At 48.6% G+C, this 20,960-nt stretch overlaps 1 protein-coding gene across 9 annotated transcripts in view; it reads left to right on the top strand.

Annotated features, from left to right (window-relative positions):
• UBR5 (ubiquitin protein ligase E3 component n-recognin 5) overlaps positions 1-20,960 on the top strand; it is a 2,447,509-nt gene that overhangs the window by 1,264,036 nt on the left and 1,162,513 nt on the right. For all 9 annotated transcript variants that reach the window (XM_069621460.1, XM_069621458.1, XM_069621459.1 and 6 more), the window contains 2 exons: positions 898-1,021; positions 15,451-15,562. In XM_069621460.1, the coding sequence (XP_069477561.1) occupies positions 898-1,021; positions 15,451-15,562 (236 nt within the window). The remainder of the gene's footprint in view (positions 1-897; positions 1,022-15,450; positions 15,563-20,960) is intronic.

Raw genomic sequence — 20,960 nt, 5'->3', positions numbered from 1 at the left:
TAGTTGCCTGGCCGTCCCAGAGCCCATTCGACCAGAGCGATCGCTGCAACTACGGCGTTCCGGTCTGGTGTGCCCTTGCTGGACATCTGCAGGGCTGCTACGTGGTGGTCGACGCACACCTTCACGGGATTCTACTGCATCGACAGTGATTCCAGAGAGGAGTACAGAGTCGGCCAAGCAGTGCTGCGCAACCTGTTCGCTTGAAGGTGAGCCTGGTCAGGAGGTAAGAGATGCTTATGTTGAGCCTTTGCCACCTCCCGTGGTTTTGCATATGTGTACTGCTATGTATTCTTTATTCATGAGCATGTGAATCAATGCCAGACCCATGCTAGAGAACAACAGTTACAGGTAAGTAATTTGTTTTTTACGGGTAAGTAACTTGTTCCTTCTTCGGTATGGGTCTTGCATGGATTTGCATACAAACGCTCCCTCCTTCCCCTCTTTGGCTCTTCTTGGTTCATACTACCACTTTACGTGCGCAATTAAAACTGAAGATGGCTGCCAGGGGTGGAGCTTAGGACGACAAGTGCATGGTCTGTGGGCGGCATGACCCAAAGGACACTGATAGACTATAGAGGAGATGAGCAGTTCTCAGTTTAAAGCGAAACTGCTTTCTTTTACCGAGGATTCCCAGGCTGAGGGCAGTTAATATTCGAGAACATGTAAATCCATGAAAGACCCATGCTGTAGAACAAGAGTTACAGGTAAGTAAATTGTACCTTTCTGTGGCAATTGAATTGAAGATTATTTCTCATGTAATCTTTTGGCTGGAAATCCATTTGTACCAATAATCGCAAAAGAAATACAAGTTTCTTCACAGAAAAAAACGAACCAGTTTGTAATTCCTTTGTGTAAATATTTACATGATCGCTTACTTTTTACCTGTTTATTTTAAAGCTCAAGTCAGTCTCAGTCCTCTTACCTAATAAGGAATCCTCAGCAAAGACGGATCAGTCAGTCCCAGCCAGCTCGTGGCAGAGATGAAGAGCAGGATGATATTGTATCTGCAGATGTGGAAGAGGTACTTTTTTTGTATTAATACAAAAACTATATACAAAAAACATGATTTTGAAGCAATAAATGTCGAGCAATTAACTGGCTAAATTGTATCTAAGCAAGTGAATTGGTAATTCACTAGATTTTAAAAATAATCAGTTTCTTGTCCTCTGGGATGTATGATATGGTCATATAGAGGAGAAGAATGAACCGATTGTGGCTTGTCTCATTATCACTTTTTGTTTTATGTATTTGATGGGAGACATCAGGAAAGGGGTGGGAGTAAAAAGGAGTGTTTTACCTTACTGATTGAGTGCTTTTTGTGGGGGTTGTGTGATGTCTGTTTGGAATATGTGACATGCCTATTTCGTAAAGATTGGGGAATGCTCTTATAATGGGGAAAGATGGGCTTTGATGGGGATTGCTCTGCTTCGTTTTGTAAAATCCTTCTCCAGCATGGGGTCTGGCATGGATTCACATGCTCATGAATATTCCTGTCGTCAGGCTGGGAATCCTCTGTAAAGAAATAAAATGTTTCAGTTTCACTTCAGAACTGTCTTTTTCCTAATAACCAATCACTGAGCTCTGGGTCATACTGACTCCAGCCAATGACTGCCCTCTCCCTAAGCCCCTCCTCTGGCAGCCATCTTCAGATTTTTACCGCACGTTCAAGTGTTGGGAGTCCTTGTGTTTAGCTCTCTAGCTTTTACTGTGTTTTTGTGCTTTTTGTAAGAGTATTACTCTATTTTTCGGTCTATCAGTACTTGTGCTCCTAAAATCGACCTTCCGATTAACAGGGACCTGTTTTCGGATTCTTCAGCGCCCCTTAAGGGCGGATTTAATCAAGTATCTTTGTGGAGGCTTCCAGAATAGTCAGGCCTACGCACCGTGGACCATTTCGGAGGATAAGGATTCAACCCTCCTGTTAAGGATTTGTTCCAGCTGCGGCTTGCGGAATGTCTTTCCGGTCAACAAGTATGCCGAGTGCCTCTACTGCCTGTACCCGACGCACATGGAGGAGGTTTGTGCGTTTTGCCAGGAGATAGCCCCTCGCACTATAAAGGATCGGCACAGGCGGCTGAACGAGTGGCTACAGGCCAAGGCCCTTGCTCTGGGTGGGTCCCAGCAGCATGCGTTTAAGATGTTTGAGGGCCCCCCTACCGCGGGGGTCCACCATAAGGCTAAGCACTGCAAGTCCACTGCCACAGTGAGCGCCGTTGCGATGGGCTCCTCGGCGGCTAGGGCGCGATCAACGTCTCCAGCCTCCGTCACCAGTCAACGCTAAGGATCATCGGTCAAGAGGAAGTAGGATCATCCGGGGAAAATTAATGAGAAGACCAAGCCCGTCCTGCCGGAGAAGGCCAAATGGGGATCGGAGCTCAGACCCTCCCCCTAGGGAGAAGGGCAAGCAGGAGAAGGTGCTGGCCCTGACCATGAAGGCCCAGGTACACCCAGTGAAGGCCCAGCCTTCCATCGAGGGGGTGGCGGTGTCGCTTGCGAAGGCCGCCGAGACGGCTTCGCGGGACGCAAACCCGAAAACGAGGGTGTCCCTTCCTCCCAGGCGGGAGGCTGCATTCAGGCCCTTAGAGAAAACCCAGGAGAAGATGATGCCGGTCATCTCTCCGAGGCCTTCCCATCTGGAGGCGAAGAAGTCGGGGGTAAGTGCGGTGCACCTCCAGGGTACGGATATCTCCTCTGAGCAGGAGCTCACTGTTCTGCAAACCATCCAGAAGGAGTAAAACGTAGGAAGCAGGCCCTACGAGGAGTGCAACGAGGAAGGTGGCGACGGCATTGACACTGTCGAGTAAGAGCAGCAAGACGACGAGGGCCTGGCCTCCCAGCCGGTGCCCCTGCAGCCTATTCCGCCTACACCACAGCTGCCACCCCCACCTCAGCTAACTCTTAGAGACCTCTTGGTGGACTTTCTGTCGGCACTGCATACACTGGTGTTGTGAAGTCCAGGCCAGACTGGCTGGAGCCTTCCCAGTTACTGTATGTTGTGGGGTACACCCTGTGGGTGGGACCTGGGTGAATGGAGAGTGTGACCAATATGCACTTCTTTTTGTGGAGGTCTAGTATCTGGCTTGTTGTGGATGTCTAGTATCTGGTGTTTGACAGAATGACTGAGACAGCCCTGCCCAAAACTGGTATGAATGCAGTGTGTAGTGCTGAATGGCTGGGTACTTGTCCCAATACACATTCCTTGTTGCGAGCGTCTGGAGGGAGGAGATGGCCTGAATGCACTGTGAGCCTGATTGGCTGCCTGCCTGAATGCCCTTACGAGTGATTGGTTGCCTGAGTGTGACCCAGCAGAGTGAATGAGAGACCAAACAGCATCTCTAGGGACCTCTCACTGTTGGAAATTGTTCAGAAGCTGAAGTTGATACTTGATGCTTAAGCTTGAAGCCCACTGCAAGAATTATTGCTGCTGCTGTCCTTTGCTAATCTGAAAGCTGCGTGACTGTCAAGGAACTGATCCAAGAGAGGACCTGGCTAGGAGACCTCTTCCCGAACTACGAGGGATCATAGTTCACCAGCTAACATTGGCCAAGGCTCCCTGGAAGTCAGTCCTCGAAAGGCTGCCGACTGGAGACTGGGACCGCTGCGGAATTAGGAAGCCAAGCGTCCCGACATTGAAGTCCATCACCATTGACGACCAAACTCGTCGACCAGAGCCGCAACGCTCCATTGCCTAAAACATTTTAAACAAGGACTCCCTCGCTCATCACCGACGAATGCTTTGTCCCACCGCAGAAAGTCAAGGCCACCGAGGAGAATCTGCCGGTTGGTTTCCCGCCACCCAAAGACCGCAGAAACGCTGACGACCCAATGCCCTTGCTGGGCCAAAGTTTTTCATTAACTCTTTGCGGCAATGATCTCTCGCCGTCGAGGTGCACTGCACGTCTCAGCTTGCAGGACGTTTTTGACCGTTAGTCAACGATCACTGCAAGAACCAAAGCTGCTGCCGCCGCAAAGACAGTGTTCCCACTTTTCTTCACCGACTCTCGACGACCCGTGGCTCCTTCCTTAAAGGGAGTGCACTCAAGAAGGGCCTGTCGACGACTCATCGAAGAACTCTACAAAACCAGGTACTTTGGGTTCACGGAACCTTTTACAAGGAATCGAGACTATCTTAAGCATATCTGGACTAAGCTGGTCAATATGCTTTATTTACCGGTTGCCCAGGTTGGGTTGGGGGGGGTGTCCTCACACAGAACGGTCTCGTGTTAGAGGGATAGACTGTTCTGCCATCACTTGATTTATCCTGCATTCTTTCTGTGGTCTAACGTTGATTCGTCTTATAACCTGATTAAAATGTCTGTGCAGGAGGGACCCCAGCCGGCCCATAGGACTGGGGTTTTCCCAAACAGCACTTTAAGATGGAATAGCAGCACCCGTGAGATGGATGGGGATGCAGATTTGTACTCCAGCATCAAATCAATGACAACTCAATGGTTTGGCAAAGGGAGTCCGTTTAATGACCAGTACAAAAAACGGGGAGTTATAAATATCAGCAGTGGCGCGAACTTCCTTCTCGCTTGAACTCCAACGAACTTTACAAAAATTACATCCTTTATACTAAAAAGAAGTCATTGCTGGCGTGAAAAACCCTAAAAATGTTGCATACAATTCTATTGGCTATAGGAAGGTAACTTTACTATAGGTACTATATCTGTATCAGGTAACGGGGAGAGGGGATTAGATAACTAGCGCCAGGTGGGGCATCTAAGCCCGTCCTTGAAAATGACTACTGTAAACGTCACAAAAAGTACGACGTCTCATTGGTTTGATGGACTATAGGATCTTCGATTACTTGGTGCATTGTGATTGAGTTGATACCACGTCACCTTGTACTTTTCCACTTTGCCTAGCAGCATGCAGAATGGTCTGCCAGGTCCCCTTCAGTTCACCTAGCCTCCCACCAATCAGTACCACTATCCATCACTGACCCACTGGCCATGTGTCAAAGTAGTTTCTAATTTGTAGGCCTTGACGCTGCCTCTCTGTCTGGGAGAACTGCAGATATCTGCGCATAGCTCAAGGCTGCGCGTAGATGTGAAAGCCCCAACTCTTCGTGCTTCGCAGGTCACGTGTCTTGGGCACTGTGAAATTGTCTCAGTCTCCATGTAATTCGTGTATTTGATTTTAGCTTTCTGTCCACCAAATGCCTTCTGCTGCTTATCTCGACTCCTTTGAACAGGATACTCCGCTCTTGGTGTCATAAATTGTATTAGCCTGTGTCAGCTTAAGATGGCCTTGGTTTCTTTGCACATGCCTCATGCCTCTGAGTTTCGTTTCTGTCCTTGGTTTTCGATTCCCGTGTTTGAGGGCCTTCGCTCCTGGGGCCTCTGGTAACTTGCGGTTGGTTCTGCCCTTTTGCAAAGTGGACCTGTATGTTATATAAAGTGCTCCTTTTGAGGTAGATATGTTTGGCGCTTGCTGCATCTAATTTCCTACTAAGCATAGCAAGCCGCACGATTTCCTCAGCCGTCTTGCGTTTCCAAGCAGATGTACACATGTAAACTGGTTGCATATCTTCATCGCTCTTATGCATAAGCTTCTTGTACTTGGCATCGTCCCTTTAACTTCAACTCAGGATGTCGCTTATCCATGGTGTTTCGTCTCTTTTTGCCATTCTCAGGTCATCATTTTCTTTATCTGCGAGTCAGTCTGAGTTCTTGTGACCTCACCATTTGTCTTCTTTTGGGACTCTCTTGGCCTTTTCAGGGACTGTACTCAAACGATCTGCATTCCGTTTTATTTGTTGATATGGTTTCCTCAATGGGTACTTTACTGTCCATGTTTTCTTTGGTGTTGGTACTTCAATGGGTGCTGCCGGTCTGATCGGTACCTGGCAGAGCCCCACTGCATCTCTCTGATGGTTTATTTGCTCATATTACGTTGCAGATCTCGGTGTGAACATTCCTGGCACTTCAATATGGCCGCTTTGAGTGCGGGTTGTGCTTGGAACCTCCTCTACATGTAATTTGAGCTGTTAACGGTTGATGCATTTCAAAGGAATCGATAGTTAAGAGTGGTACCACGTAGACCTGTATACCTTTGCCATTATAGTCTTGCTAGAGTACAAAGTGTGTTATTGTGATTGTGTATATAACTTTGAATAAAGACTGTTTTTGCTAACATAGCGTGTGGACATTCCTTTGTGGGGGCTTGGCGACTACACTGTACTTAAGAACCAGCCTGCATCACCTCCTGATAGCTAAGATTTGATTGCTCGCCACGTTTTACCAATTAGAGAATCTTGGCTTTGGTGCTCTGTGCATCGACTCTGCCATATAGAGAGCAGGAGTACAGATAACCCCCCCCCCTGTTTTATACCAACCACTGACCTCTGGATCATACTGCCCTCAGCCGATGACTGCCCTCTACCTAAGCCCCTCCTCTGGCAGCCATCTTCAGCTTTTTACCACACGTTCAAGTGTTGGGAGTCCCAACGTTTCGCTCTTCGAGCTTTAAGCATTTTTTGGTAGAAAAACTGTTTTCGGTTCATTTGAGCCTGTGTGCTCTATTATCTTTCTTATTAACGGGGACCCGTTTTTAAATCGTCGAGCGGTCTTCTTGGAAGCTTCTAGAAGATCTTCAGGTCTACACCGTGCCGGATCATGTCGGAGGAGAAAGACCGCTTCCCTCTTCAAGCTGTTGTCATGGCCACTGGGCAAGGACCACTAGTTACATCATCAAAAGGGTCCAGGTGGTCCCAGTCCTGGCGCCTCTGGCGCCAGACTCATGAGTAAGTTTGCTTTGCACACTTTATTTCTGGTGCAAGTGTTTCCTCCCCTGTAGGGTCCCCATGTGCATCCGGGTCGGGCGTGGCCATAGGGAAACATTGGGCTGCATGTGCAGCATCCTTTGGGAGCGGCAAGGTGGGGCCACAAGGTGGAGCCAAGGGGGCGTGGCTGGGACCAGTCTATTTAAGCCTGCCCCGCCTGCATGCAAGCGCTTCGCGTTAGTCTACTTATAGCAGCGCAACGCTCACCGCCACCTGAAGCGCTCTTACCTGATTCCAGCAATACCATTGCCTGCAGCGCGTCTTACCTGATTCCAGCAGTCACCGCAGTAGGAGTGCATCCGCACCTGTTCCGGGGTGCCTAAGCTACGCGGGTGCTCATCTTGTCCAGCATCCTCGCGCATCCATCCACCAACCGCCCGCAGGTCTTCGGATAGCTTCTTCTCGTCAGACGTCGCCAGGCCATCCCTGCAAGAGAAAAGGAAAAAAAAGATTAGAAACAACAAAGACTTTATCCATAGTCGCGCGCAACACATTCCTCGCGCTTGACCTTAGAATCAAACTTACCTTCTACTTGGGACATCGTAAACCCCTCGGGCCCCCATTTGGACTCGCTGCCAACACCGCGACTCCGCTGTGCCCTTCACCACCTATTGGGGAGAAGGAAAGACATTACAAGGGTTGCAGACAATAATCACGGAAAAAAGACTGCAAAAGGATACGGACAATAATCATTGTTGAGGTACACTTAACTTTGAAATGGATCAGCCGGTCTGGGCTGCCGCGCACATGGACCAGTGAAGAAACTGGGTCCCATTAAAGGCGCCCCTGCAGTTGAAGCAGGACGGATAGCTCATCCTCATAAATAAACAGGTGAGACTATATGGGTAAACGCATGCTCACCTCATTCTGGGAAGAAGGGTTCGAGGGAAATCAGTCGAACCACATTCTCACTGCCTCTCGTATTCTCTCGGGCAGTGTCGGCAACCAGCGCAGTCCGCACTACAGGAGCTGGGTAAGAAGTCTGATCCAGGGGAGCCAAGTCCAGGGAGGGCTGCAACTGTGCCTCAACGTCCCCGCAGAGACCAGGTGAGCGTAACAGCTGTGCACCAGCTGCGGTTTGCAGAATGTTTTCATAGACAATAAGCATTCCCAGAGCCTGTATTGTCTGCACCCAACCCATAAAGAAGAAGATTGTGATATCTGCTCTGGCTTCACCAAGCGCACAATGATGGATCGTCGCGTCCGGTTGGCGACTTGTCTCAAGGCCAGGGCCTCTACCCCGAATGGTTCACAGAGGCCTGTCTCTTCCGGATCCAGCCAATCTGAGCAGGCTTTTAAGTCCTTTGAGGGCGATCCATCCGTGGGGCCCCAACACAAGGCCAAGCACTGCAAGTCCGTTTCCTTCTGGGTCGCCACACAATCGTTCCTGCGATGGTCAGGGCGCATTCATCATCCCGGTCTGCCTCGATCTCCAGCCACTGCTCCAGCTCTTCGTCCAAGAGAAAGTCAGCTACCTCGAGGAAGCAGCGGGAGACACCGGAGAAGGTCAAGCATGGCAAGGTGTCCGACCTGCCCGTAAAGGCCCAGGTGGCCCAGGCCAAATCGTCCTTCCAGGCGGGAGACTTCGCCCCAAGCCACTAGAAAAGACCCTGGAGAGGAGGATGCCGGACCTTAATCCACAACCGACCCCTCAGGACCCGGAGTAGAAGTCCATTTAACCGACATTTCTTCGTCAGACGAGGAGGAGATACTTTGTGTCCACACCATCCACGGCGGTGACTACGACAATGCAAATGCCTGGGAGACGCCCGCCGGAGGCGGCGACGACGATGATGTCGACTGGGATGACGACATGCGTGCTGAGCCCAGCGGCCATGTCCCCCAGGTGCCTCCTAGTTAAATATCGCAAGATATCCTTCTCGACTCTCCACACTGGTGTCAGAGATTCAGAGGAGTTTGCGAACGGCACCACCAGCGGCACCACGGGGGACCCTGTTGACACTGGGGCAAACACCAGCGAAGAAGAGGAGACTACATCCTACACCTCCATGCCAACCGTCGCTGCCCTCCCCCCACCTAGGGGGACGGGGACGTACACAGTGACATCGGATACAGATGACACAGGAAAGGGAGATCCTGCATCACTGGCACTGAGAACTTCTCCATCGGACAAAGTGGGATCCTTTCATTCCATGATCACCCGGGCTTCGGAGCTTTTCCAGCTCACCCCAGAGGAGGGTGTCTTGTGCCAACGCTGGGCGGCAAAGAGGGAGACTATCCTATTGGTAGCATTCCTGGACGATGTCTGGGATGATGGGCTGGTGCTGCTGAGGAACCCCGCCTCAGCCCCAGCAAAGAGAGACCGGCTTGTAAAGAAGTAACGGGTGCCGGAGTCTGTGCCCAAGTGTCGTTGAGTTAGTCATCATCTTCATCTGCAGGCCCGGAAATCAAGGGGAAGAAATTGGATTCCATGGGTAGAAAGGTGATCTACTCAGCGGTGACAACGGACAAGGCGGCAAATACCTTAGCGATCGTGGCCAGATATGACAGGGAGCTTTGGTACAAGATGGCTCTGCTCCTGGATTTCCTCCCCGATGACCAACTGGTCGAGGCTTCAAAGATCCTGCAGGAAGACAAGGTGGCGTCTGACTACACCATCACAGTGGCAATGGACATCGTAGACACTGGTTTCCACCAGATGGGCAACAGGGTTTGCCTTCGCCGTCGTGGCTGGTTCAAGGCAGGAGGTCCTGGACATGCCGCTCGACAGACAACCTGTTTTGGAAGGCTGTCAATGAAGCCCTCCACGCCATCAAGACCGACACAGAGACGGCCGGTGCTTTGGGCACACTGCAACAACACCGGCCGTCCTTTTGTTCTTCAGGAGGGAAGTCTAGCAGGTCTTCGAAGGGTTTCGGCGGGGGCTCATCCTGTTACTGCCAACCCTCCCTTTCTTTGACCCAGGAAACCCTCAGGGGTCGCTCCAAGACCTTCGTAGTTGGCCACCGTCGTCAAGGAGCCCAAGCTGGCACGCGGACTCCAAGCAGGATTGATCCCGCCAGGACTTCCAGCCCCCACCATGTACCCTGGTTGGAGGCCGGCTGACAAAATTCGTCAGTGTGTGAGACCATCTCCACAGATCGATGAGTGCTGCACGCTCTCGCCCACGGGCACACTTTGGAATTTCAACAGAAGTGTCCGCAAATTGCACCGGTGTCCCTACTTGAACAACACATCCCCCAGCTGCTGCTGGAGGTTCGGGCCATGTTAAGAAAATGGGCGATTGAGCTGGTTCCACAGCGACTCCGGGGCTCTGGAGTTTACTCAAGACACTTTCTCATAAGAATGAAGACCGGGGCTGGAGGCCCATTCTCGGACCTTCGACGACTCAACAAGTACATAAAGGCCCAGATGTTCAGGATGGTCATGCTGCAGCACGTGCTCGGCCAGCTGGATGGAGAATTTCTTTCGTCATTGGATCTGGAGAACGCCTACTTCCACGCTCCATACACGAAAATTATTGTAAGTTCCTGCGCTTCGTCGTCCAAGGGAAGCATTACCAGTTCAAGGCTCTTCCCTTTGGACTGAAGTCAGCGCCCAGAGTCTTCACCAAGCGCCTGGCTTCGGTGGTGGCTCATCTACCACTACCGGGAATTCATGTGTATCCTTGTTAGGGAGAATTCTCTGTAAAGGCTAATTTCCCAAACCTAGTGAGTCCCCCAGCAGCTTTGCTGGATGTTTGTGGTTTATTATTTTTCTCCTGCTAAGAGTGAGACTCTCTTCCTCCCACTCTTAGACATGATTTGAGGTGTTCCTTTGACTTTGTATGTGTTTTATGGGCTATGGGGTCCTTTACCCCATAGGGTTTCATGTGTTTTTGGTATATGGGTTACACAGCACCCTCCGTGCCGTAACCCAGGGGTGTCGTAGCGACCTCCAAACATAGACTCCATACCCTGGGACTGACTACTGTCTCCCAGGGCATGTAAAGTCACCATTGGCTTTACTAGTCTCAAATTGTGAACAGAACCAGTACAAACCATCCTATTGTGGACATACTGGTCGGGGCAATTCGATTACCCCGGGGTCTGTTGTTCGAGGGGGCACTGTCCAGTCCCCCCCCGGACCGAGTTTTGGCTGGTGGCAGTGGATACTACTTTTTATATTCGACCGCAAATATATTCCTATGGGGTTTTCCCATTGTTCGAGGCTACCATTTTTAAAAATGGCCTCGAACATACCGCCGGTTTATTAAATTAATATAAATTCACCAGTTGGTATTTTTTGCCGAAACGTGGTTCCAAAATGGCGTTTGTGTTCGCTTCTGTGACTCAAACCCAGGTCGAGCCCTTTGTTCCACTTTTTGGCAGGCTTCTCCACAGAAGCCTCCATAAGTGGTGCCACTCTGTCTGGGTACCACAGGGGGTATGGGAGGGGGTTTAGGCACCCTGGACTGAGTTGCCTCAGCAACTCAAGTCGCACTCTTGTGTGATTGGCTCACCACTTAACATGTTTGAGTGACAGCTAGGCTGAATGAATGGGGGTTTTCTGCATGAAAGCAGGGCTTTGGGGACTCGAACTTCAGAAGTCGCCACAGGACCTAAAGAATCCTAGGAGGGAGAAGCCGAGCCGACCTGCAACGACGACACCACCGGTGGAGCCCTGCTGAACTGTCTCACCACTTTTCCCGACGACAGAGGAGAGCTCCAGTCTGGAGAGTCTTCTTCCTTTGACTGGTGGGGATAACCAGTTTGCCCGTCTTTTCGCCTTCCTGGACCATCTCGTGGCCGCCTTGTCCGTGCCAAGCACCCCGGCAACCGGAATACCACAGTTTACCACAGACTCTTTGGGCATAACCCCACTGTGTGATCCTGGACACATTTTGCTTGCTCCCTCTAAGAGTGGGCCTGGCATTTGAACTTCCTTGCTCTCCGGTAGACTTTGCCTAACCTGCCTCACTGTGGTTCTTTGAAAAGTATTAAAATTTGTGTGCTTTCATAACTCTGCCTTTTTCCCTCCCTTTTTAATAACTTATTAGAGTGCCATCTTATGTTAATCGCTCACCTCTGAAAATAAGTGGTGTTTCTCATTAAGACTTGTCTAATAAGTAATCAGGGTTGTGTATATATATATATATATATAATAGTGACTGTGTGTTGAATTTATTTACCTCTCTTTGTGCTAGTGTAATTTACAAGTGTCTTTAAATAAATAATTATATACTTTTACACCAAAGCTCTGGTCAGTGTTTGCTTGTGCTACTGTATCTCTGTACCTATTGTGTATACTCTATATACTGCCTAACTACCAATTGGGTTTACTGCCAACCACCTGTAGTCCTAAATCTTTTGCAGTGGTCCCTAAGGGAACTGCACAGGTTTCTGCCTAACCATCCTTACCTGGACGACTGGCTCATCTGGGCCAAGTCAAGGGACATCGCTGTCGATAACACGGCGAGGACCGTTTGACTGCTGCCAGATTTGGGATTCTCTGTGAATTATGCAAAGGCCTGCTTGACTCCATCGCAGGACGCGCTGTTCCTGGGATCCAGGCTCAACAGTGTCCTGCCTGCCGTCACCGTTGGAGGAGAGGATAGAGGCCATCTTGGGCAAGGTGAAATGGCTGTTGGCACTGAAGATCGCCACGGTAAGGACCATCAAGTCGCTGCTCGGCATAATGTCATCCATACACCTGATTCGTCTCTGCAGATTGCGGGATTATCCACTCCAGGATTTCCTCGACGCCCGTTGGGTCCAGGTGTCCGGCTTCCAGGACAGGATCGCTCTCGGCGAGTAGTTCCGTCGAGCGATAAGGTGGTGGGGCATGCGCTCCACCATTGCCAGAGGCACGGTCTTCCAGAGCCCCCCTTACCAGGAGACTGTCATGACGGATGCTTCCCTGGAAGGATGGGGAGCCCACACTGGATGTCTTCACGCCAGAGGCCTGTGGCTGCCGGAGAAGACTCTACACATCAATGTACTGGAACTACGACTGTGTTTTGGGCCCTCAGGTCGTTTCTACCATCTCTCAAGGGCAAAGTGGTGAGGGTCTTCACGGACAATAGCACCACAATGTTTTACAAACCTGGAAGCATGGGAGCACCAGATCCCCAGCACTCTCCAAATAGGCGCAGGACTTGTGGCACTGGGCCGTTGCCCAGGGGATGTTTCTCATTCTATTTCACCTGGCAGAAGTAAAGAACACTGTCACAGACTCTCTCAGCAGGGAGCTGTGCTCATGCTACGAGTGGGAGCTTCGGCAGGATCAAGTGGACAATCTGTTCGACAGATGTGACAATCCCCAGATCGATCTGTTTGCGCCGGTGACGAACGCCAAGTGCCGGAGGTTCGCCAGCAGGTTTCCCCAGCCGGGGGAGAATGGTGGATGCATTCTCATTCCCCGGGGACAGCCTGTTTCTGTATGCTTTCTCCCCGTTACAGTTGCTTCATCGGGTCATCCATCAACTCAGATGTGCCAGTGCAGTGCCGGTGCAGGATGATCCTCATTGCACCAGCGTGGCCGAGGCAGATCTGGTACCCGGAACGTTTCAGCATGTCAGCGGCCCCTTTAGTCAAGCTGCCCGTGGTCACGGATCTCTTCGCCAGGGAAGTGGTTGCCATTATGCACCACGAGCCAGCATTGCTGAACCTGAAGGCCTGGCTCCTGCAGCATTTGGGTTTGGTGGTTACGACCTTCCAGCGGACTGCAGGGATGTACTCAACAAGGCCAGGACGTCATCTACTTTGAAATTCTCTCAAACTCAGATGGAAGAGATTTGCAATTTGGTGCCGTTCACAGAAGATCGACCCTCTGAAAGTCGGGGCCCCTCAGGTCACGGCCCCTCAGGTACTTCCATATTTTTCGGTCGTTGGCTAAATCGGGACTGGCTCACGCCTCCATCAAGGTTCATCTGGCGGCTATCTCCCGCTACAACAGGTCCCCAGGACGACCCGCTTTGTCGTAGCACCGGTTAGTCAAGGAATTCGTCAAGGGAATATTCTGCTTGTTCCCGTCGGTGAAGGCTCTGGCCCAGGATGGGAGCTCAATGTGGTGCTTACTAGGCTCATGGGTGCCCCTTTGGAGCCTATGCATTCTGTTCCACTCATGTTTCTGTCTTGGAAGACCGCTTTTCTCATGGCCATCATCTCTGCACAACGAGTGGGAGAGATCCAGGCCCTATCCTGTAAACCTCTGTACTTGACTTTCCACGAGACAAGGGTGGTGCTGCAAACGCACCCCTCCTTCATGCCCAAGTCTGACTTTCATCTAAATGAGCCCTTGGTGTTACTTGTGTTTTTTCTGACACCTTTGTCGCCGCCTGAAAGGACTTTGCACTCGCTGGATGAGGCTAGAGCGCTGTAGGTTTATGTGGCCTGCACGTAGAGTTTCCAGAAAACTTCTCAGCTTTTTAATTTTGGTCCTATGAACCATGGGAATGCCCTATCCAGGGCTTCCATTTCCAGGTGGCTCTCTGGCTGTATATCACACTCACCGGTTGACAAACCAACCGTTGCCTGGCCAGCTGAGAGCCCATTCTACCAGAGTGATAGCTGCTACTACGGCATTTCTGTCTGGTGTCCCCCTGCTGGACATCTGCAGGGCTGCTACATGGAGGTCGACGCACACCTTCACGAGATTCTACTGCGTTGACATGGATTCCAGGGAGGAGTCTAGAGTCTGCCAAGCAGTGCTGTGCAACCTGTTAGCTTGAAGGTGAGCCTGATGAGGATGTAAGAGATTGCTTCCGTTGGTCCTTGCCACCTCTCGAGGTTGTGCATGTGTGTACTGCTATGTATTCTTTATTCATGTGCATGTGAATCCATGCCAGACCCCATGCTGGAGAAGGAACACATTACTTACCTGTGACTGTTGTTCTCCAGCATGGGTCTGGCATGGATTCACATGCGAACCCTACCCCTCTGCAGCTCTTCTCTTGGTCCTAGTGCCATTTTACGTGCTACCAAATATGAAGATGGCTGCCAGAGGAGGGGCTTAGGTAAAGGGCAGTCATTGGCTTTTGGACAGTATGGTCCAGAGCTCAGTGATTGGTTAATGGGAGAAAGACAGTTTGGAACCAAAACAGTTTTTTCTATTACCGAGGATTCCCAGCCTGATTACTGGGAATATTCATGAGCATCTGAATCCATGCCAGACCCATCCTTGAGAACAGTTACAGGTAAGTAACTTGTTCCTTACCTTCTTTTAAGTTATTTGATGCATTCCTATAAACCTAAATGTGATTGCTTATATGTTTGATTGAGTATTGTCATATTACCATCTGCTGGTTTCATTTTTCTTTACTAGTGTTTTATGGGCCTATAATAAATGTTTTTATACTAGCCTGTCTTAATTGAATTAGTGTGTGGGTCACTGTGTGGACCCCTGACTGCACTCACTTTCTCCTGAGACTAAGCCTTGACCTTTCTCCATGCTTACCTTGAATGGTTTTGGCCAACCTCTCAGAATGCCCCTGTTCCATAGAACTAGCGAGGCCTCTTAAAACCTGTCCACCAAGTCAGATTCTAGAAATCCATCTTACCAGTTCTTGATCCTGCTCTCATAGTTTTCTTCGTACAGTAATTTTGTTTGTTCAGCACTTTGGTAATACATTCTAAAAAAAAATCAAGAATTGTTGTACATGGTAAAATTGGTGTTCAATTATTAATTTGTCTTTTACAAGTGTGTTGTATTGTAATTAACAGGTTGAGGTTGTGGAAGGCGTAGCTGGTGAGGAGGATCACCATGATGAACAAGAGGAGCATGGAGAAGAAAATACTGAAGCTGAAGGACAGCATGATGAACATGATGAAGACGGTAAACAAATATATGCCTACATGTATGTTGTGCTGTATGCTACAATTGGCATGCTCTATGCTACAATTGGCATGCTCTATGCTCAATTAGTATGCTCTATTGTTCTAGTCTTAGAAGATGTATTGTTAGAACGGCTGTTTTGAATACGACAGTGAATGTGTGCAGTATAGTAGTTTAACTTTATATGGCTGGTACTTTATTAATGTAGTTCAGCTTACCTTTATAAACATACCTTTCCATGGGATACATGTTGACTTGAAAGTCCTTTTGCGGTTGCCCGGCCTCATGGCATCCTGAATTTTCCTGGTGCCAGTGGCTCGCCTAAGAATGAGATCCCTAAAATGGGCCCACAGGACACAGAGCTCCCATTTCTCGGGCAAGATGTCAGATCTGATCCAAGTTCTGAACAGTCGCACAGGATCTCCTTTGGTTGATCTGCGAGAACAACTTACTGAAAGGGAAACTGTAAAGACTGGAGGGGGGTATTTTTACTTCTGCTACATATATGATCGGGTAAAGGCACATAGGGCTCTCCAATTTGGTAGTATGGACGAGCAACCAGGCCTAAGCTTTCAGGAGGTGATGCAGGCTGGTTCTTAAGTGCAGTGTTACCCAAAGCCCCTGCAAAGGAATGTCCACATGCTGTTAGTTGATAAGTTTCTTTTTATAAAATAAGGTTGTTACCTCTACCATATATATACTTCTGATGCTTGTTAATCTGCTTAGAATCACATGCTGTGCATATGGTCTGACATCCAGTGGTAACCGCAGAGTATTGCATCTTGTCTCTCGGGGACCGAAGGGGGACGTCGGCATAGGCGTGTCTGTAACACTATCTCTATCGTGACGTGTAGTGTACCCAAAATCCCTCACGTGCCGAGGTACTGTAAGAGGATTCAATTCAGCACTACAGCCAAGTCAACGCCTAGTCTAGAATACTGAATGAAAACCCTTATTGATATATCTTTGTCCAGTTCATGCGTTCTGGATGACTACCCCTATATAACACCCCTCTCTTGGAATCCTCCTGACCCCACTGAGCCAAGAAGTAGTTCTGTTTTGCAAGTTAAAAGGTTTAATTGATAATTTAAACAATAGATATATATATCAAACTTTAGAATAAATTAATAATTGAATATACACTTAATCTAATCAGTAATCAATAATGGATAGTCTGGCACTAGCACACTTCTTTATAATCAATGATGAGTGGTTATAGGATGGATAAGATAGCAACAAGACTTTATGGTTTCAAATGGATGCAAGGTGGAATGAAAATGCAGTACAGAAAATACTCAATATGCGTTCAACAAAACAATGTAATCACTTTTCTCTGGCAATCCCCTCCCCCCTTTATGCAATGCAAGGAAATGGAAGGAAAGCACACAGTTCTCAGAAATGCAATCAAATGTAATTCAGTTCACCCCAGCAAGCTTAGATTACAGATCGGAGTTTAAAACACAGGCCCAAAATGCTTTTATATGTGCTGGCAATGAAGTGAAAAATATGCTAAAATGCTTTTAATTCCCTCTAGAGGTTTAGGGTGAGTGGTATATGCTTTGAATAAGTTCAGGATCACTTTAGCAATGCTCTATAATGGTTGTCAGGTTGCAAACGAATTTTTGCAACTGAAGGCAAGAAAACTGCTGTTTTCACACGTGAAGAAATTTTGCAAATCGCGGCAAATCCGCGAGTGCGCCGGGCACGATTACAGAGGAACTACAAAGACTATCACTATCGTTTTGGGGTCCTAGGACAGCCTAGGATCTCAGCTTCCAGATGAAAGTTACTGCAAGTCTCTAAGACAAACGGTTTCAGATTTGAAATTTTAAAGTTCAGAAAGACAAGTGACAGCTAGCAACTGGAAAATGACAGGTGACAGTTAGGAGGCAGTTCTACTTAGATTAAAATAGATTGAATTATATTATTTTAACTAAGAGATTGGTTCTGCACAGTTCTACTATGTACTCACACTATATTCTTGAATTAGATGGGCCTCGCCACGGATCTGGTCAGGTTTTAGACTGGACTCTGGTCTCTGCACTTCACAGTGATCTGGGTCAGCTCTCTCTCTCTGGATTCTGGATTTTCCGGCAGAGCTTCCAGCTGCAAATGGATTTGAAGGTCCCTATCTGTCCTGTCTGTCTGCTTTTATCTGTTTTTAAAATGGGTGTGTGTGCAGCATCACTAGACCCTACCCCTCTCCACTTGTCATTGGCCAAGCTTTCATTTCTCCCCTGATTGGGGGAGCTAAGTTGTGTCAGAGTGATGTCATTTTACAGCCTGCAGAAAGTCCACTCCTCCTGTCAACTTGCACACAAATCTAGATTTGAACCAAATACATATTTGCAGAGGTACATATTGTTTTAAAATCATATGCACCCATCATGCATTACAGGAGGTATACCCTGTCCAAATCTGCTCTTCCTGAGAGCTTGCATTCAGAAATGGCAATATTTTGCACTTTTTAACTGGTTTGCAATGCCGGATATTACCCCAAATTTACACACATGTGCGCAAGGAGTATGGACATTAGTTGATGAAGTGTCAGATTTTTCACATGCACACATTTTGAGTAATATCCTCTTTTCCGCTAAAACCCCCCTGAACATACCACCGGGTCCTAACACGTCTTAAAATGTGGGCAGAAAAATCACAAGAATTATGGTGTCATTTAAATAATTTTCACAAGTCCGTACTATGAGTTATTCATCTTTTTAGAGTTATGTTCTGGCCCCAAAGGGGTGTGGTTTCCCCCCAGCACAAGGTTGAATTTCTGGTTTTTCCAGTTCTGCCAAGCCAGCTTGCTCTCACAGGCAGTACCCCTCCCCTGTCCTTCCAGGAGGAAGCTCCATTTACGACTCCAGCCAATAAAACATTTGCCTGAGTCAGGACAGGGCTTTGTTCAGAGCTCCTGTATTCTGTGGGGGCTCCCCTTAATTCAATTATCAGAGAGATGGCATATCCTTAGTGTGGCCAGCAAAAGGCAGATAGGCCTGGGAACACAGCTGTGACTCAAGTTTCACTCCTGATGGGGGGTAGTTGCCAGGCAAAATTGGAATCTCTTTAAGCCAGTTTTTAGCTACATGTCATTTCTGTTCCCCAGTTTTCTGCATTCAAATTAAACTAAACATTTTTACATATGCAGCTAGAATGCTGATTCTAAGTTTAAAACTATGACATTTAAACAATTGAAACCTATGTGACACTCAAAAGTAGGTCACTCAGTCAATTTAAACATTTAGATTTTTAGGGTCTTTCAGTCCAAATTTACTTAAACTGCTGAAATCCACAGCTCAGCCAGTCTTGTTATAAACCTTCGTCACTTCAGAATATAACTTTACATTGGATCCACCTCTCAGTAAGTCTTTCTTTGGCTTGCCTTGGGTTCATTTATTCAGTTTTACACAAAAAAATAAAATCTGGTGTTGTTTTAAAACGCCGGCTTTTTGATAGTGGTGAGTACTGGTACTGCACCCCTTTTTGGGATTTAAGAAAATGAATTCCCAACAGTTATGGGTTTGCTTTTGGCAATCAGCATTGCCATTCCCAATGGTTTCAGACTACTGTGTGGGTAGTCCAATGGTGGTTTTAGGCAGTGTCCTTCTGTGCCCACAACATCGGCAAAAATGAGTGGCAGCCTATTCTTCATGCATTTCCTTGTGCATTTTCTGGGAAGCTCTGGCCATCATGATGTTTTCCATGTCAGTACTGCACAGTTTTGAGGTAGGGCTTGGATGCGTGGATAAAAACATCCCACAGTACCTGAGATTGTTTTTTTCCTCCCAGATAATTGGTCGCCCTATAGCGGAGCTCTTACATAAGAGACATTGTTTATCTTAAACCGACTTTTTGGTTAATCCCCCTTTAAGTCACTTCGACGGCAAGAACAACTTCGATGAAGACTGCGGGGGATTTGTCTACTGTGGTGGATTTCGGCACCTAAGATCCGGGTGCTGAAGAATCCACGTGGCCGGGCCCTCTTGCCGGCCTTCACAGAAGGGAGAGTGGGGTCAGGGTGGCCGTATCTTCGGTATGTATTTCCTATTTCCCCCTCTTTGCCCTCTAGGTCTGCTCATCTTTGTTTGCTCCTTTCGCTATGGAAAGGACTCCATTTAGGTTCTGCCCTAAGTGTAGGGTCAGATACCCGTGGAAGGACGAGCATAGAATGTGTAATTCTTGTCTCCCCTTAGAGCACGACGAGAAGCAATGTGCTGCTTGTAAGCTCCTTTGGCCTAAGACCCTTAAGGAGTGCTGTGTAAAGCGGTGGTCCGCGTATGGTATGTCGCGGGCGGAACCCTCTTCCCCCACCGCCACACCCGCCGAAAGTGACGGGGGCACCTCCGATGTCCAAACATCCGTTGTGGATGTTATAGACCTCGAGGCAGACACTTATAGGTCCGCCAAGCCTGTCCCCGATCCTTCAAGGCCTGTCGCTAGTCTCGCTTCAGGGTCAACACCAGGCGACGGGCGTACAAAGAACGCATCACACTAAACACACAACCCCTCCACCTATTTCAACGGGTACGTCGATAAAGGTGAAAGCGCCAGCAGGGCCGTTGAAAATTTAGACTGATTCCTCTGTTCGTTCAGATCAGCAGCCTTCTCCGCATCCGTAGCAGCGTTTAGCGACTGGGCATTCCAAAACAAACAAGGCCGCTACCCCTAAATCAGGTTTACACATCGAAGCGCAGACTTTCGACGCTCCGACGGTCCCTAAAGGCCCGGTAGGCGCAAAATCTACAACGAGGCCTCAAGGTGAAAAACCTACCACTAGGCCCTCTAATGCCGCCGCTGTAGTTGGTAAATCGACTGATAGACCTTCGGACCCACTAACTCAGTGATTCGGTGGTGATTGAACACAGTATCGCAAGAATCACGTAGGCGGTTTGGCTGATCCCTACTCCGTTGGAAAACATGGGGTAGGCTGCGGACAAATCTATAGATAAGCCATGGTGCCCCGATTCTCGCAAAGCCTACGAGGACAGTCAGGAGCCTCTTTCCAACACCCTGAGTGACAAATTTCGGTGCTAAGGGCAGAAGGCGACGTTTTTCAACCCGTAGGCCCTTCTGGTTCCTCTGAGTGGATAAGGGAGAAATTTGAAGGGTGCATGGATCATCTTGAAAAAATGATCAATTTTTCTGAACATCCTTCCCCGAAAAGATCTTGTGGAGAACGTAATCTTAAATCGGCTTCACAGCCCTCAGTCCCCATCCATCATGAAGACATCGTCAAGATGGACACCTATCAGGACATTTACAGTGAAGATGAAGAACCTTCCTTCCTGCAGGGCTACAATGAGGACCAGGTGGATGCCACGGACAATTGGGAGGAAACGCAGCAACGCTGATGTTCTGTGCCTGGATTTTCCTCCGTCCACCCCAGATCACCAGACCT

Source organism: Ambystoma mexicanum, chromosome 5q (genome assembly GCF_040938575.1).
Source record: "Ambystoma mexicanum isolate Mex_15411 chromosome 5q, UKY_AmexF1_1, whole genome shotgun sequence".
NCBI classification, from domain to species: Eukaryota; Metazoa; Chordata; class Amphibia; order Caudata; family Ambystomatidae; genus Ambystoma; species Ambystoma mexicanum.
This window is presented reverse-complemented; position numbering and strand designations above follow the sequence as displayed.